Here is a 17,398-nt window from a genome sequence, read left to right as displayed (position 1 = left end):
TACCTAAATTGTTTCTTTTATTTTTTTGCAGGCTCTCTGGTGTGACTTTACTGTAATTGGTAATAAAGCAGAAAATGAAGAATGTAAGTTATAACACAAAAACATAAATATTGTCCTAGTATATGTGTTGGCACCTCTTCTTGAAAGGATTGTCTATCTTTTAGAATTGTGTTCCAAGTGTCTGCTACTCTTTCAGTAAAATTATTTCTGATGCTCCATCTGCGTTGTGTAGTATAGGTAAGCCTTTACGTGACTAAACAAAAAAGGCCTAATTTTAAGACCCTGGAGACCTGCGGTTTTCAGTTCCCCTGTTCAGGGAGCGGACTTTACCTACATAGCGCGATGCCTGGGTTAAATATTCACTTTCTAGTGCAGGCAGATCTATTCACATCTCAGAACTGTTTCAGAAATGTTTAAGGGAAAATCTGTTCCGTTAATCTGAATGGTTTGTCTGTTCCTCATACAGAGGATTGGGACAGTCTCAGAAGTTTCCGCTACAAATCATATGAATATTCCCCAAGAGCGCTGCTCTACTCAAAGAGCTAAACTTGGGTTATATATTCATGTAAAACTCTGCCTGGACTCGTAGAGAAAGCCTGTCGGTTTCCCAAATCTCATACCTTAGCGCTGGGTTCCCCAACTCCAGTCCTCAAGGCCCACCAACAGGTCATGTTTTCAGGATTTCCTTAGTATTGCACAGGTGATGGAATTATTGCCTGCGCAGGTGATGGAATTATTGCCTGCGCAGGTGATGGAATTATTGCCTGCGCAGGTGATGGAATTATTGCCTGCGCAGGTGATGGAATTATTGCCTGTGCAGGTGATGGAATTATCACCTGGGCCATACTAAGGAAATCCTGAAAACATGACCTGTTGGTGGGCCTGGATGACTGGAGTTGGGGAACCCTGTCTTAGCGGGTGCAAAAAAGAAAACAATGCCAGCTCCTCCACTTTACATTGAAGAAATGTTAGTGGAAGATGCAAGCAGTGCAATGTGAGAAAAGGTCACAATGTTAGGCCAATGTGCCTACTTCTAAATCTATTGTACGTTTTCTTAGGTGAAGATAAAGTCGAGAAATGTATCTGTATCCTGCAACGCTCCTGTATCAACGTCCACAACACAGAAGGGAAAGACTATATCGCCCCACTGCCTTTTCAGGTAGGAGAAATGTTTTCTGTGATTAGATAAAATGATTTTCCTGTCTGTAAATTTCTAGTGCGCAATTATAAAATATGATTATCTAATTACTTTGCGATAGGATATCCCTTTATAGAGATCACAACTATAATATATACATTGATTTCAAGGGTACAAGGCTGTTTAAGGCAATGTGCCCACGATGCAGAAATGCTCCGGATTTTTCCTGAGCGTTTCTGCATCTCCCTGGAAGAAAAAACTCATGCGGATTGTACATGCGGATTGTACATGCTTATTGTACATGCGGATTGTACATGCGTTTTCCTGCCAGGGACAAGCGGAAGTGAAGCGTTCTTCACATGCATTTCCACATGCGGGTTGACAAGCGCTTTGCAAGCGATTTTAGCATCACTTGGAAAGTGCTTGACAACTTGGTCACACTATATAAATCCATGCAAACGGCATAGATTTATATAGTGTGACCGTAAAGAATGGTAAAAAAAAAAAATATATATTATACTTACCTTCTGATGGGCCCCGGTGTCTTTGTCCTGGCTTGCCGGCAGCTCGTGGTAGACTAAAAGGACCTACCATGACATCATTTAGTCATGTGACGGGTCACGCGACCGCCGACGTCAGCTGTCGCGTGACCCGTCACATGACTAAATAACATCACCGCAGGTCCTTTAGTCTACCGCAAGCTGCCGGCAAGCCACGACAAAGACAATGGGGGCCAAGTTAAGTATAGTATTAATTTTTTATTTTTATTCTTTTTTTTTTCCAAACCCGGATACCATCCGCACATTGAAACGCATGTTATCCGCATGTACAGATGCAGTGATGCGGATTCCATGCGTTCCAATGCAAGTCAATGGTGGCGAAAACGCAGCGCTTCCGCAAAATAATTGTTAGTGCTGCGGATTTTTCCGCAATGATAATCCGAAGTGGAAATTTCCGCAGCATGTGCACAGCACATGTGGATTATCATTGGGGAACATGGCAGGCCTCCTACCAAGCGTTTTTTAAGCGTTTCTGCAGCGGAATTGCCACTGCGGAAACGCTTAAAAAACACATCGTGGGCACAAAGCCTTAAAGAGAACCTGTTACCTGATTCATGCTGCCCAAAGCACATTATTGCAGCCATGTATGCTTTACTCTGAAATGCCACGATTTCAGATAAAATCTACTTTGGAAAGCTGTCTGGGGATTGTGTGTCTCAGCTGACTAGTCCATGGCCGCTCCCTGGCCTTGTTTGGTGGAGCTCTTATCAAATAGTAGAATTGGGCAATCCATGCCTTCTATCCCATGGATATGTCTCAGATAGCTCAAGCTTACCTCTTCACTAGAGGACTCTGAAGACGAATATATGACATTATGCCTAATGCTGGGTCCGAAGGGGTGGTACATGACACTAGGATTGAAAGTGCACCAAGCAGAGAATATCAGTCAAGCTCCATCTACTCAGGCCTGCACCAGGCGTAACACAGTAGAAGCTTTTCCTAGATGTATTGATAGTCTTATGTTTGACCTTTTGAGGCAGTGAGAAGCATGTCCATGTAACTAGTTGATGGTCACGTAAAATGTCATTGCTGATTGTGCACCGCTTTCTTTTTCTACCACTCACCCCCAAGTCCTGCTTCACTTTTTTTAGCATTATATAGTAATGTGCTATACATACGCCATTTATCTTGTAGTGAAGAACTCCTTAATCTTTTCCTTTACCCCATACTGACAGGACGTACCAGTACTTCCTTTGTTGGGTTTGGTTGTATAGAGCTCGTTCATGACCTGAGCCCACTTCACTTACAACAGGCTTACAACAGTGGGCATTTGCTAATAACAGCAGCACACCTTTAAATGCCACTGTCAATGACCGGGGGCATTTAAAGGGGTTGTTCCACGAACAAAAGTTCATTTTAATCAGTTTATTTTGGAATAATAACAACTTCCACTATTGGATGTGTTTAAATAAAATGTTCCTGCGCTGAGATAATCTTATAAATGTGCCCCTGCTGTGTACGGTGTAATGGTTGTGTCTGACCATGCAGGAACATGGTCTGTTCATACCACAGCTCCCGTTCAGGGGAGGAAGCAAGAGAGTATACAGACATTGCAGCAGGGGATCACAGCTGATTCTTTTTGTTAAAGCATTTCCCTGTCTGTTTTTAAACAATGCTTTACTTCAAAGAGAGAATCATTTGTGATCTCGTGCTATCCTGTCTGTATACTCTTTTGCTTTCTCCCCTGCCCAGGAGCTGTGGTATGATCAGACCATGTTCCTGTACGGTCACACAGCCATTACACAGTACACAGCAGGGGCACATTTATAAGATTATCTCAGCACAGGAACATTTTATTTAAACACATCCAATTGTGGAAGTTATTTTTATTCCAAGATCTATTGATAAAAACAACCTTTTGTTTGTGGGAAATCCCCTTTAAGGCAAATAATCCCGATGTCCTGCTGTTTGAGTGAACTGTTGGATGCTATCAGATTCCAGGTGTGATGCCATGGCAACCATAGGCCTGCAGAAGACCCCCATGCTGCGATCTTGGTACTCGTGTGAAGTCCAGTCACAGGCTGAGCTTAATAGGTGACCATCATTTTTCCTATGTACTGCAGTATTGCACTACACAGAACAAGCTATCATAAGATCAGGTCCCCTAAGAGAACTACAGAATGAAGTGTATGTAGAAAAACAAACAAAAACCCTCCAAGGGTGCTATTGTTGTTATTATACCCTCCTAGAGAATCAATCCTGTTACCAGGCCATTTTTACAGCCCAATAATATGCCATAAAAACAAGATAAAAAAATAAACAATAGAAGATTTGTATATTTATATTTTTTGGTCGCCATATTCTGAAAACCAAAACTTATTTTATTTTTTTTTATTTCTCCTTACACACTTTTATGTGAGAGCTTGGTTTTTTTTTTTGTTTGTTTCGGGATAAGCTATAGTTTTCACTGGCACCATTTCTGTGTACATGACTCTTTTTTTTTAACTATTTTTATTGAACGTTTTAAGTACATTACAAATGTTGCACAATACAAAATGTGATTAGTATAAGCAAGTACTGGGAGACAAACACATGGTAAGGTGGGGAATTGAGTGGAGTCTGGAGGAGACCAATCTTCTGGAAGGTATTATTTCATGAAGACTCTGGGGTGGAAGAAGCTTTTAAACATAGTGGAGGTGTTGCAAAAGGGGTATGGTTTGTGTACTCCTCCCAGGGTAGCCACATTTTTTAAATGTATGAACTTTGACTGTGAGAATGGCTGATAACTTTTCCTTAGCCATATACCAAGAGAGGCGCCTTTTGACATCATGTCTAGTCCCGATTTCTTCCAAGCTGAGGCTATTGTTTGTTTAGTCACTAGGAATATAAATGAAATAAGAATGTGCGAGTGTTTAAGGATATCAGGAATTTGCTTGTTGAGCAGGGCTTCCCAAGGGGGGTCCTTTCTAAGGTTATGGTCAGTGACTGAAAGAATAAGGAAGTATACCCTGATCCAAAGCCTGCGTACTATGGGGCAAAACCACCATATGTCGTACATGTCTCCAGTGGATCTGCATCCTCTAAAACATTTGAGTGAATAATTGGAGACTGCTTTGGCCACTCTAGCTGGAGGCAGATACCATCCGTTAGTACCTTACAGTTTGTTTCTAGCATCAGAGAGTTAAGTATACCAACTGTAGAGGAGGACCAAATTTGGATCCATTCTGAGTTAAGGTGGTTAATGTCAAGTTCCCAGCGGGAGGTGTAAGTTAGACTACATCTGTGCATGGCTTGATCTATGTGAGAGTACAGGAGCGATATGGGGCGTGTGGGCTTTGGAGGCATCGTTGCTCGAATGGAGTGAACGTGTAGGGTGGAGTAGAGTTCCTTAATCGCGTAGAAATAATGTGTTTGAGTTGTAAATAGCGGAATACTTGGAGGATTGGGAACGGAATAATTCCGTCTGTTAAATAGCTAATGGAGTCTGGAAATTCCGACTCCGATCCTTGAAATTGAGTTACCCCACAGGAAGGCTAGGGGTAGAAAGGGGGAAACGAGGGCAGAGGAGTATTTTAAAGAGACAAAGATTTTAAGCACGTGCTATATCATGGGATTAGAGAGATTTTTTCGTTGGGCAGGCAGGAGACATAATAGGGTATCGAGGGTCAGTGGATGACATTCTGGAGCTTCCAAGGAAAACCCAGAGAGGTGGTTCAGTGGAGGTATGATATGTTTGTTGGGCTAGCTGAGCTGCTTGGTAATCCGAGCGGAGTCTTGAGTCGTGGAGTCGATGTCCATTTTGGTAGAGTCAGTATAAAATGGACCAACTCCAACTCTTAAAATATATAATAAATTGTTTCAGTAGTACATTGCAGGATGTGCTGTAAATGTTTTAATAAGAGTTTGGAAAAGTTATGAAATGTCCTATAAATGTCTGTTCCATTCCGGATTAAGGATTGAGGCTTTTAATTGAGATAAATCTATGCTGCACTTTATGTACATGCTCAGTAATGAGGCAGTGATGTGGAGTCGGAAATCAGGGAAATTGAGGAGTCTGAGTTGGTGGTTTGGCTTACTGACTCCACAGCTCCATTGGTAATATTTGGTCAGGTTGGGAACTCCCAGGCCTCCTTTCAGATGATGACGATATAACGTGGCTCTGTTTCCTCAGGGGAGACCACCCTTCCAAACGAAAGTATTAATTAGACTTTAAAATATTTTAAGATAATGGGTTGAGACTGAGACTCTGAGTACTCGAAATAAGTGGAGCGTTATAATAAGCAACATCATTTTAAGAAAACTTATACTGACTAGCCAGGAGAGCTGCAGTTTTCCCCACATTTGGAGCAGTGTACGAAGCTTTCGGAACATTTGGGGGTAATTAACAGAGTAAAAGGAATCTAGATTAGCAGTTAGTTTCAGGCATAGGTAGTCCAAATGCTTTGATGAAGTCCAGCTTAGGCTGAGAGACTGTAGGAGGCCGAAGGGAGATATTCAGAGCCTGAGATTTCAACTAGTTGATCTCTAGGCCTGACATTTGCTCAAAGTTTTGCAGGGATGGAAGCAGATGGGCAGTGACGTTTGAGGGTTGGTAAGGAGAAGCAAAATATCATCTGTAAACATAAAAAGCTTATGGGGGATCGATGCGATTTCTGTACCTTAGGTGTGGTTGTAGCGGAGGCTAATTGATAGGGGTTCAATTGCTAGTAAGAAAAATAGGAACAGGGAGCAGCCTTGACTTGTGCATCTTTTGATGAGGAAAGCAGGTGAAGAGAAGGTGTTGTCGGCAGGGCTGTGGAGTCGGTAAGCCAAACCTCCGACTCCTCAATTTCCCTGACTTCCGACTCCACAGCATTGCCTCATTGTTGAGCAAGTACGTATTCTTATGAACACATTTACAGCACATCCTGCATTGAACTACTGAACCCAATTTATTACATATTTTAGGAGCCGGTCCATTTTATACCAACTCTGACTGCAGCAAAATGCGCACCGACTTTGACTCCACAGCCCTGGTTGTAGCGGACTTGTGCTGAGGGGTGGCTATATAGGGTGTGATGAGGCGCATCTCACAGCCCCACCTGATGTCACTATTACACAGTACGGTCTCCCCACTTTAACCAAAGTGATGGTCCGCATTTCCTGGGGATACTGAAGGTCAGCTTTGGACAGTTTTACACAGACACCCCCTGTCCCCGTGGGCACATGGAGGCATGGTAAGTGAGAGAGGGTGGCCCTTGCAGCCGCTGGCTTGGCTCAACAGTTGCACACAACCCTGTCAGGCTGCGAGGCCCCTTTCACTAGCACCAGTGACACAGAGCCTTGCCAGCCCAGTAGGACTGCCACATGTTCCTTGTTGGATATAAGCCCGGTCCATTAACGGGATTATATCGAGCTAGAAATCAGCCCCAGTAGCATGTGAAGTTAATCCGAGAACACGGACGTGTGGATCGAGATAAGTGCAGCCCAAGGTCAAATTATATATTTAATCGCCTGAAGGGCACACTAGACGAAACTATATATATATATATATATATATATATATATATATATATATATATATATATATATATATATATATATTAATATGTGTGTATATATGTATATATATATTTATTTATTATGGTCGGATATGCAAATACTAGTGGTAGTACAATAGGTATAAGCAGAGGAAACATGTCCGTTACCGGCTTGATGTTTGGCCTTGTGAGCTGGACCACATAGGGGTCGTGGGTTGCCAGTTGTTTCCATTTCCTTCCAACACGTTACACGACGTGACCACCTCAGAAGTAAACGGCAAGCATGAGAAAAAGAGTGAGCCACATGGCCTTACACGAGCATTTAACCCCTTGGTCAATCACTTTACCACACCCCCGGGATGGTTCTAGTCACCCTCCCCTTGGCTTCTGCAGCTGAAACTCCAAAACCTATGATGGATCATAACTTTTCCATGAAAGGTCATACGCTGGCGGTTTTGACGACATTGAATCCGGCCGGGCCACCATTACGCTTGGAGCCCAAACACTGCTTCGCTACTGGGCTACTACTAACCGTTCTCCATATCTCCCGACCCTGGGCTGCTAGCACGAATCGAGACCCTGGCAGGCGTTTGACCCATTCCCGAGATCTCGAAAATGTGGCCAGTATACAGCTAGGATATGCGATAACACTCTGATCTCATTATTAAATTCCATTTTACTGATTTTTGATTAAAGCGGTTACATGGCGTGCGGCAGGCTGTCATCTTGTCATGATGCTAAACTGTTGGGGGTGGAAGTTTTCCTTTGAAGCTCTTAAGGTTGGACCACCTGCTGAGCCAGGTGTCCTGTTTCTGCTTCACATGCTGATGGAGGATTGTAATCTCAGACCTGTTATGATACAGTTGATGGGCAGAACATTAAATTCCCCCCACCCCCATATTCTTCATGTTGGGCATAAATCCATGAAAGGTATAGATCAAGAATGTTCCATCTCAGTAACAATGCAAACAAGTAAGCCCATGAGACCGAGTTGAATGCCTTTTTTATATTCAGTAATAGTAGCATGCTTGCCAGGATGCGATGTTTACAGTGGTGTAGGATTGAAGACCCTTTTTATATTATCGGATGCTTTTCAGTAAGGTACAAAGCCAACCTGGTCTTTGTGTATTGTATTAGAGATCCCAACCTAGAGTTCAAACGTTGAGCTAAGAGTTTGAGGTCAATGTTGATCAAAGATATGGGTCTGTAATTTAACCACAATGTATGGTCAGAGTTTGGCTTGGGTGTCATAGATATATTTGCTGTTAGAGATGGACAGAAACTAGGAGCGCCCACTTTGAGAGTTGAAGTAGTTAGTGAGATGGGGGATTAGAGTGCTGTAAAACCATCAGGGCCTGTTTTGTTTTTTTGTTTAGTTTTAGTTGGCGCATAGCAGTTTTCTATTTCAGTTGAAAAAATGGCTTGCTTTAAGAGACAAATCATGGTATGGTTGAGAGCAGGGAGTTAAATGAAGTTGATGAAGGCATCGGTCATGTGCGGGTTGTTAGTGGATGGGTCGTTATAAAGTTATTCAAGTTGTTACTGAAACCAGCAGGTAATCCGTTGTGGGTTAGACGTTACACCCGTCTCTTTGTGTAACCTTATCAGGAGACGCGGTGTGGGGAGGCATTTTAGACGTCGAGTGAGATTTGAGTTGCTTTTATTGTTAAGTGCATAGAATCGCTGCTGTGACCAACATAAGGCACAATCCGCGTTCTTGTAAAAGTCTAATTCGGTGCATACATATGTGAGGTCATGGTATGTCAATGGGGGGGTGGGCTTGTTCCTCATTTGGGATTCTGAGGCTGACACCCTGCTTTCAATATCAGCCGTTCTAGCGAGTCTTTCTTTTTTCTTGCGAGCAGCTTCTTGAATGCAGAAGTCTCTGAGGACAGCTTAATTGGCTTCCTAAAGAGAAATTGGAGAAGCGGCTGACTGTTGATTACTTAGTCTTTCGGTTATTTCTGAATAGGAGAGCAGGGAGTTGTTTAGAGACCAGTTGAATGGGCATGGGTGTAGAGAGGAACAGGTCAACTGAATTGGAGAGTGGTCATTTGTTATGTTTAGTATTAGGGCTGGATGGGCGAATAAGTGGTCTATTCTGCTACAAGCTGAATGGCGTGAGGAAATATAGGTGTAGTTCCATTCACAAATCGACCCAGTGATGGCGAGAAAGAGGTGTCTAGTGAAAGTGGAGTTGATGGGGACCTCTACAGTTTGGGGTTGGTAGACTTGTTAAGCTTGGGATTCGGTATGCAATTTGAGTCACCACACAGTAGTGTGATACCTTGGGCATGTTCTGTTGCTTAGTCAAGCAGGTGGAAGAGAAAAGGTGGATTGGTGGGTGTTCGGGGCATAATAAGAGACAAAAGTTACCAGTTAGTCTGGAATGGTGCCTGTTATCAATAAGTAGCGGCAGTCGTTATATGAAACTTGCGATTTGAAAACTTGCGCCTTTAGTTTTGTTTGAAGTGTTAGTGGTATAAAAAAAGTGGGTGGGAGGGGGATCTCTAGAAACTGAGACTGAAAGAGGGCAAAAAGACGTTCCCTCGTCCTAGGCTTTTCTCCGGACTCCCTTTAAGGCTGGGGTCTCGCAGACCTATGATAGCTTGTTCAATGTACTGCATGCTATTTGATAAAACATCAGATATCACTGGGCCGTGTTATACGCCAGTGTGAGCGAGACCTAAGAGTGCATATCACATGTCAACTATGTTAGATAGTTTGGCAGATTCATCTTTAGATATCACTCTGTATCTGGATATGGCATCAGCAACTGACTCATTTTGGTATCATGTAAAAAAGCAAAGATAAGACTCAATTCTTTGAGAATTCACGCTGTTTTATTATCCTTTGCACACTCCGTCTCATTTCTGTCCATATTTAAATGTTTGAGTTTCACCATGGCTTCGACAGTGGATGGTGTTGATGGCTGAAGCCTCTTGGCCAGTAAGCATCCCTTACCGGCTAAGACAAGGCTATGAAACGCTGAGGTGATATCATTAGTATTTGGATCACTCACATTTGAGGTTCCGTTATCGGGGTCTTCTATCATGTCTCCCTAACTATATATGCCACCTCTTACCAATATGCTTGAGTGGAAGAACATGACCATATACTATGAACTAAATCTGTCATATATTGTAGACTTTTTGGACAGTTTGTCGTCCTATCGGGCTCCACTGGCTGAGGTTGAGTGTAAAGACCGAAGATGGCATTAAACATACGTTTTGTAGTAAGATTCATATCATCGTTCATTTATTACCTTTCCTGGTGTTTCTTCTGCCAGCTTGTATTCTCCCCCCCCCCCCCCACCTCATTACACAGAGCCTGAAGAAAATCTTTTCATTAACTTTCTCGACCATAAAAAAGTTTGACACCCTGAATATTACACCTACAGATTGCATTATTTGGAAACTTAAATTTAGAACTTTACTATGATGCAGTGATGTCGGCTGTAACCGTAATATCTTTATTGTAGTAAGCGTGTCATCATTTTTAGGGGTCTGGAATAGGTATGGAAAAAATCCCACCAAGTTACTACAATAAGATGGATTCTGTGTGAGCAGGTCCCGTGTGACAAGGTGGTCATGAGTGCACTGTTTTGTAATTCTTCCCAGACCAATGATATTTATAAGATGTTAAGCTTTGTACAGCCTTCTTTTGTAACTTTTTTATATTTCTTAGGTCGCTAATGTATGGCCCACAAAATATGGCTTATTGTTTGAGCGCAACAGCTACTCGCATGAGATGCCTCAAAGTCCTCCAAGGTACGTGCTTTCCTTGCCTCCAAAATGCTTTTTCTCTTGACATGGCTGTATGAGGCCTTTTTTTAACAAATTGAGCTGTATTTTAAATGGCATTATTTTAAGGAATTGAATTGAATCACTTTTTGCAAGGGTGATGGAAAAGAACAGGAATTCTGCAATTTAGTTTCCTTTATTTGTTACATTGGTCACTATAATTTATTAATAATTATAAAATATTAACTTTAATCAGCATGTTGCAACTAAGGGAATACAAAATTTATATAGTTTTATTAGTTTAGTTTTGTGTTGCTTCATTCCAAGAGCCATAACATTTTTATTTTTCCTTTGCTTCCTTCCTCCCATGTGACTGTGATTAATTGCACAAAAAATGCAAAAAAAAAACCCAAAACAATCACAATGTCAAAGGGACCCTAAAATGGATTTGCTGAAGACAACTCTCGCACACATACACATGACCATCAGCGGAAAAAGAAAAAAAAGTTAGTTTTCAGAAGATAGGAACACAAACAGAATTTCTTGGTTGCTTCATTGGGGGACACAAACAATGGGTTAGTCTGCTGCCACCTGGAGGCTGACATAAATAATACATCCTAACAAAGGAAAATTGGCTCCTCCCCAGCAGACTATACATCGCCTGCCAACATCAGGCCTCCTCCGGAGGAGGAGGAGCTAACTTTCTCTTTTTCGTGTTTCAGATCTTGGAGAATCGTTAAGAAGGTTAACAGAGTGTAAATGTGCACCCCAAACGTTACACCTTAGATGAAATAATGGCAAAATTCAAAAAACAATGTGTTGTGTTTTTTTTTTTTTTATTTTTTATTCTTCTCGCCCAACTTATTTCAGTATGTTATATGATAAAGTGAAAGTTGTCTTTCAAAACTACATCTCGTGCCAAAATAAACAAGCCGTCATACGGCTCTGTTGACGCAAAGTAAGAAAAGTTATGGTTCTTGGAAAGTAGAGGAAGAAAAAAAAACAAAAGCGACGAAATGAAAAATATACTGGACACCTTCCCCTACTCCTGGTTTTCCTTCTCTTTTCAGAAGCATCTGACAGAATTAAATATAAATTACAATATATATATATTTTTTAATTTTAGGGAACCTTTACCAACTATGTTCAGCATGTTGCATCCTTTAGATGAAATTACTCCAATAGTTTGCAAATCGGGAGGTGAGTTCTAGTTGTCAACAATTGCATGCACACGTCGCTATCATGGAGTCAATATGACGTGCATTATTTATAACAAACCTTGACTCTGATTGTAGGTTTATTCGGCAGCAGAGTCCAGTATGTCTCCGACCACACTATGAGAATAGTTTTCACCAGCGCTGACCCTTCCATAGTGATGACGTATGATACTGTACAGGGCTCACATACTGTATGGGCTCTAAGGAAGGTAAAAACTGAGGTAAGACATATAAAATGAATAGATAACAATAGGATATCCTGTAGTAGGCTATAACATATATTGATGATGTCCTGCTGGTAAGCTTTACACTCGATTGAAAATCTTTCTACTATTTTGAGAAGAAAGAAGTTTACAGTAAAGTAGCACGCCCCATATTTTTTTCTTTCAATCCGTTAGTATTTGTGACCACATGGAGCCCCCCCGTCAATTCCATGGCTTTATGTTGTGTGGAGAGGCTCACCATTTCAGTTACTAGAACTTCCTGTATGATGAAATTGCATGGAGTGTACTACACACTTTCTCAGCAGGAAATGGATGATGGGAAGGGCGGACAAATAGAACGTTGATTTTGCTAATTACGCAGCTAGTGTCACAGTTATAATGTAGGAGAGAATAATCACATGGCTAGCACAGCCTGGAGAGATGGTATTGGCTGTCGCTACCCATGTGATGTATAAGGGATTGGTAGCACAGCATAGATGAGAAAAAAGTTTTGTTTTTCCACCCCAAGTTTTCAGTCTTTTAAGTGGCCAAAATCTCAAGATGAAAGTGTGAATGTTGGAGCCCCTTCACTTTTTGAACATTATTTTAAACTTTCCAGTTTAATTGTGACAATTATACACATAAAGGTCCACTTGACCTAATCTGATATTGTATAAGAAAGTTAAGCCATACCACTGTGCCAAGTGAGTTCTGTATATAATGGCCTGTTCCTCATCCCAAGTATACAATATGTGGTTGTAAACGATGCAAGACCCAACAGGTACAAATACCTACTCCAAATGAAATTTTTCACGCAACAACCTACATATAATTTTTTTTCTACCTTCTTTCCACCTTTTGAACTGTTCTCTGATTACAGAGAGATGGTTGACCTGATGAACATGTATAACTTCAGATCTCTCTACTGTAAATGATCATTTGACATAAGTTCATAAGATATGTACCTATTTTGTAAATAACAAATGAATTCTTTGTATTTTTGATTATTTTCCTTTATCTTTAGTGACACTGTAATCGAGGCCACACAGTGACCGAAACGTCAGCTTTTACTTTGTCATTTTGCGCTATTATATTGGAATAAATTTAACTTGAAACAAAATTATTCAATACCGAGTGCAGTGATTACTACCTCTGACATATAAGTGGATCATTTGATCTGTTCACGAGCACCGGAATAGACATTGAGTGCTAGCCATTTATCATATTATATTTTACTGTTACACTGAATTCTAGAAGCTTAGCTTAGGGCAGTTATTTCAGTTGACGATATTGTCTGCGCTTTCCAACACCAACCAGCAGATGAGTGAACTGCAACTCAGGATCGTTAGTACGAAGTATTTCTACAGTTACGTGAAGGGGTTGTCTGTATTCACTATGTGACTGCAGACTTGTGAATCACACGCACTGCACGCTGTGAGGATTCTCTGGTGTCAGCACCGGTGGTGACATGATATGTGATATGTATACTCCCGGCCATAATCCGACTAGACTATTTCCGGCCTCGCGCAATACACTTGCATGGAGTGTGCTGGAAACCGTGTAGTCAGATTGTGGCCGGGAGTGTGCATTTCGCATACTTGTGGTCCCGTGACCGCCATTCCTGGACCTTACATCGGAGAGTCTTCACAGTACGCGCTGTGTGAGGGTTCACAAATCTGCAGTCACACAGAGAGACTGGAGACTTGTCGTTATAGACCGGACAACCCCTTTAATTTATTTGCATATCGATTTTAATTTTTCCATTACTGTGTGTGTTGTTCACCTATAGGAGCAGAATGCAGTCTTGAAATACACTGATCAGCTGGGTACCCCGCAGCATGGGCTGATGAATAGCTCACTCACCGCTCATCTGCGCAGCGTGTCCAAAGGAGATTCCCCAGCAGCCTCTCCTTTCCAGAACTATTCCTCCCTCCACAGCCAGAGTCGCTCAGTGTCTTCTCCCAGCATCCATTCTCGCTCCCATTCTCCCTCTATATCCAATATGGCTGCTCTCAGGTGATTCATGTTATAAACTTGTCTATTTCATGTTGAAGTTATTGCACATATCTCCTGTATTTATGCTGTGCCTTGTAAGATTTCTTCATCATCATTGTAAGTTTATCCTTATTTTTACAGCACCATTGATTCCATGGTTCTGTTTATACACGAGAAGGGGTTATATACAAAATACATATATAAATTACAATGAACAAACTAACAAGGACAGACTGGTACAAAGGGTGAAAGGGCCATGTCCTGTGGGCATACAGTCTAGAGGGTAATGGGGAAGGAGACAGTAGGTTGGGGGGTTGCGGCAGCTGTGGTGGTGATGCGGCAGCGGGGTCATTGCAGGCTATAAGCTTTCTTAAAGTTCCTAGTGTGATGGATAATCGGACATGTTTGGGCACAGAATTCCAGAGGATGGGGATACTCGGGAGAAGTCTTGGATGCGATTAGTTGAGGAATGTATGAGTGTGGAGGAGAGAAGGAGGTTTTGGGAGGACTGGAGACTACATGTAGGAAGATATTGTAAACTTGGTTCTAAGATAAATGGAGGGGACAGATTGTGGATGGCCTTGTAAGTTCGCTATACATACAGCATGATTTGCTTCATTACTACTTGCTTCACTTATTCTACAGTATATGCTATACTCTAGTGCTACAGTTACAATTCCACAGACTTCAGACCCGTACTTCCAGCATTCTTTGCTGCAAAAATGCACTAAGGTCTTTGGCTGATAGAGTCAAATTGTCAGTGGGATCTTTACAGTAGGAATTGCAGAGCTATAGCGAAGCTTTTCATGACCCGAGACTAAGATTTAGTCTTGATTCCCCAGCCTCCACTCCACTGAGGCACTGCACAGTACAGACCGTCCCTGATGGACGAACATCCGTCTTACGTGCAACTCCGTTACAAATGGAAGATTTAAAGCAAAAAAAAACAACAGAATACCTCATTGTTCACTTCTCTGGCTGCTCGTTTTCCACTGTCCAGTCCTTTTTTTGCAATCACATGCCACTTCTTTGTCCTCTTCATTATAGGCCTGTGCTTTTGGCTAAGTCAAGGCTTCAGAGGTCACTGCACATCATATGGTCACTGTACATTTCTTAATGCTGTGACCTAGCAACGTGTAGTCACTCTGATGTTTCTACCAGAATTCCTGGCCTATATTGTAGAGGCCGGTGATGCAGCATATCAGTGCAGCGCTGGCTGCCATTCACTGTGCCAGGGCGTGCTTACTGCCGACGGTCACTGTATTCTGGCCTGTGACTGAAGCCTTGCCAGCAGACAAACCCCAGCAACCTCTGTTGCTATTAAAGGGTTGTCCAGTCAAAACCGATGAGTCTGCGAGGATACGCATGTTTCAGACCCGGAATGGAGGGCATGTATGAGTTTTACATACCCCCGGCCAGTGGGCATCGCCACACTTGTATTGAGCATGACTACGCCCTCTAGTCGGACACACCCACTGGCCGTGCATGTCACTAGACATGCTGTGGCCTTGACTCTATACAATTCTATGGAGATAGGCTGTGCCCACTGGCCGGGAGTATGTATAACTCATACATACCCTCCGTTCCCATGTCTGAAACCGGCGAATCTCCGCAGCGCAGTGTGTGCGTGCGCTGGGAGGGGATTCATGAGTCTGCAATAACATACAGTGACTGCAGACTTATCGATTTTGACCGCATAACCCCTTTAACCTGCAGGCAAACCCTATATCTGCTGGTTAATAGCATTTGGGAGCATCCCAGATTCCTATTAAAAGGTTATTTCCGCTCACTTCCTTATTAAGAGGGGAGTGGGACCAGTGATGGTTACCGTCACTGCCAGGACTCTTGTGTGTGATCTGCAGGTATCATGCTTTCTATTCCACGCCTCGGCAGGTATCAGTAGACATACCGTCACCGGCTCTGTTCACCTCACAATACAAAAGTGAGTAAAGTCAGAATAACTCTTTAAAGAGTAACTGTCGTTATGATTTTTATTTCATAACTCAATAGTACAAATGTAAATAACTAACTTTGTAATGTATTGAATCAGAGAAACTTGCTTTTTTCTGCTTGAATTGATCTTTCACTTTCAATTCATGGGTAAATTCAGTATTCAGAGAAGACAGGTTTTCCGATTACTGAGTTAATGACAGCTAGTGCTTTTAAAATCTATAAAGGGGGGAGCAGGAGGGTGGAGCTAGAGGCAGACACAGACATAGAACATTATAAGCACCAACTGATCTGAGAATTTTGAGAATGATTGATCAGTCCAGGAGGAGAAAGAAGCTAATTTCTCTTATATCTTAGAATTTTTTTTTTACATTTACTATTTAAAGGGAACCTGTCATGTGATTCGTAGCATCTAAACTGTCCCCAGTCATTGTTAGCGATGCATTGTGCATTACTAACACACTTTTTTCATTAAAATCAGCGCTGTAATCCTTTTCAAAAACCACTTTATATAGTTATATCTTGCTTACTCTTTTAGTCATAGCGCAGCATTTCACAGCAGATTCCAGTGATGTCAGCATAAACCCGGGAACATCATTCAAATTGTGTGGGTGGCACCAACCCTGACTGAACGCAAAGATGCACACCCCTATGACTAAACGAGCAAGTAAGATATAACTATATAAAGTGGTTTTTACAAAGGATTACAGCGCTGATTTTAATGCAAAAAGCATGTTAGTGATGCACATTGCATCACTAACAACAACCTGGGGGCAGTTTTAGATGCTGCAAATCACATGACAGGTTCCCTTTAAGAAAACATGTAAACTATGTTTACTCTAAGATTTTTGGGATGGTGACTGTTTGTGGTGACAACCAGAAGGACATGTTTTTTTATTGTAGCATTGGTTTACCTTTTTATCTTCTGGTCATAAGTTGAGAATGTATGTGAGTGCTATGCTAACTTTTTATAGGTTATCTATCGCCCTTTTTTTCTGTGTAATCTGACAGCAGTATGAGGTAGGGACAGAGACCCGGATTCCAGCGATGTGTTACTTCGTTTACTTGGTGCAGCAGCTGTGACAGAATTACAGTTCTCTCTGCTGCAGATTTAGCAGAGCTCAGAATGTTGA

General features: G+C 41.9%; 1 protein-coding gene across 2 annotated transcripts in view; it reads left to right on the top strand.

The window, feature by feature from the left end:
- Positions 1–17,398, top strand: part of ANAPC1 (anaphase promoting complex subunit 1) — a 186,128-nt gene that overhangs the window by 24,212 nt on the left and 144,518 nt on the right. For both annotated transcript variants that reach the window (XM_073672779.1, XM_073672780.1), the window contains exons 3-8: positions 32–83; positions 1,059–1,159; positions 10,845–10,927; positions 12,027–12,100; positions 12,196–12,338; positions 14,110–14,336. In XM_073672779.1, the coding sequence (XP_073528880.1) occupies positions 32–83; positions 1,059–1,159; positions 10,845–10,927; positions 12,027–12,100; positions 12,196–12,338; positions 14,110–14,336 (680 nt within the window). The remainder of the gene's footprint in view (positions 1–31; positions 84–1,058; positions 1,160–10,844; positions 10,928–12,026; positions 12,101–12,195; positions 12,339–14,109; positions 14,337–17,398) is intronic.

The sequence above is a fragment of the Phyllobates terribilis genome, unplaced genomic scaffold (genome assembly GCF_046119375.1).
Source record: "Phyllobates terribilis strain yellow unplaced genomic scaffold, ASM4611937v1 Scaffold_3__8_contigs__length_932513732, whole genome shotgun sequence".
NCBI classification, from domain to species: Eukaryota; Metazoa; Chordata; class Amphibia; order Anura; family Dendrobatidae; genus Phyllobates; species Phyllobates terribilis.
The sequence above is the reverse complement of the archived record's forward strand: the minus strand, read 5'-3'. Positions and strand labels throughout refer to the sequence as shown.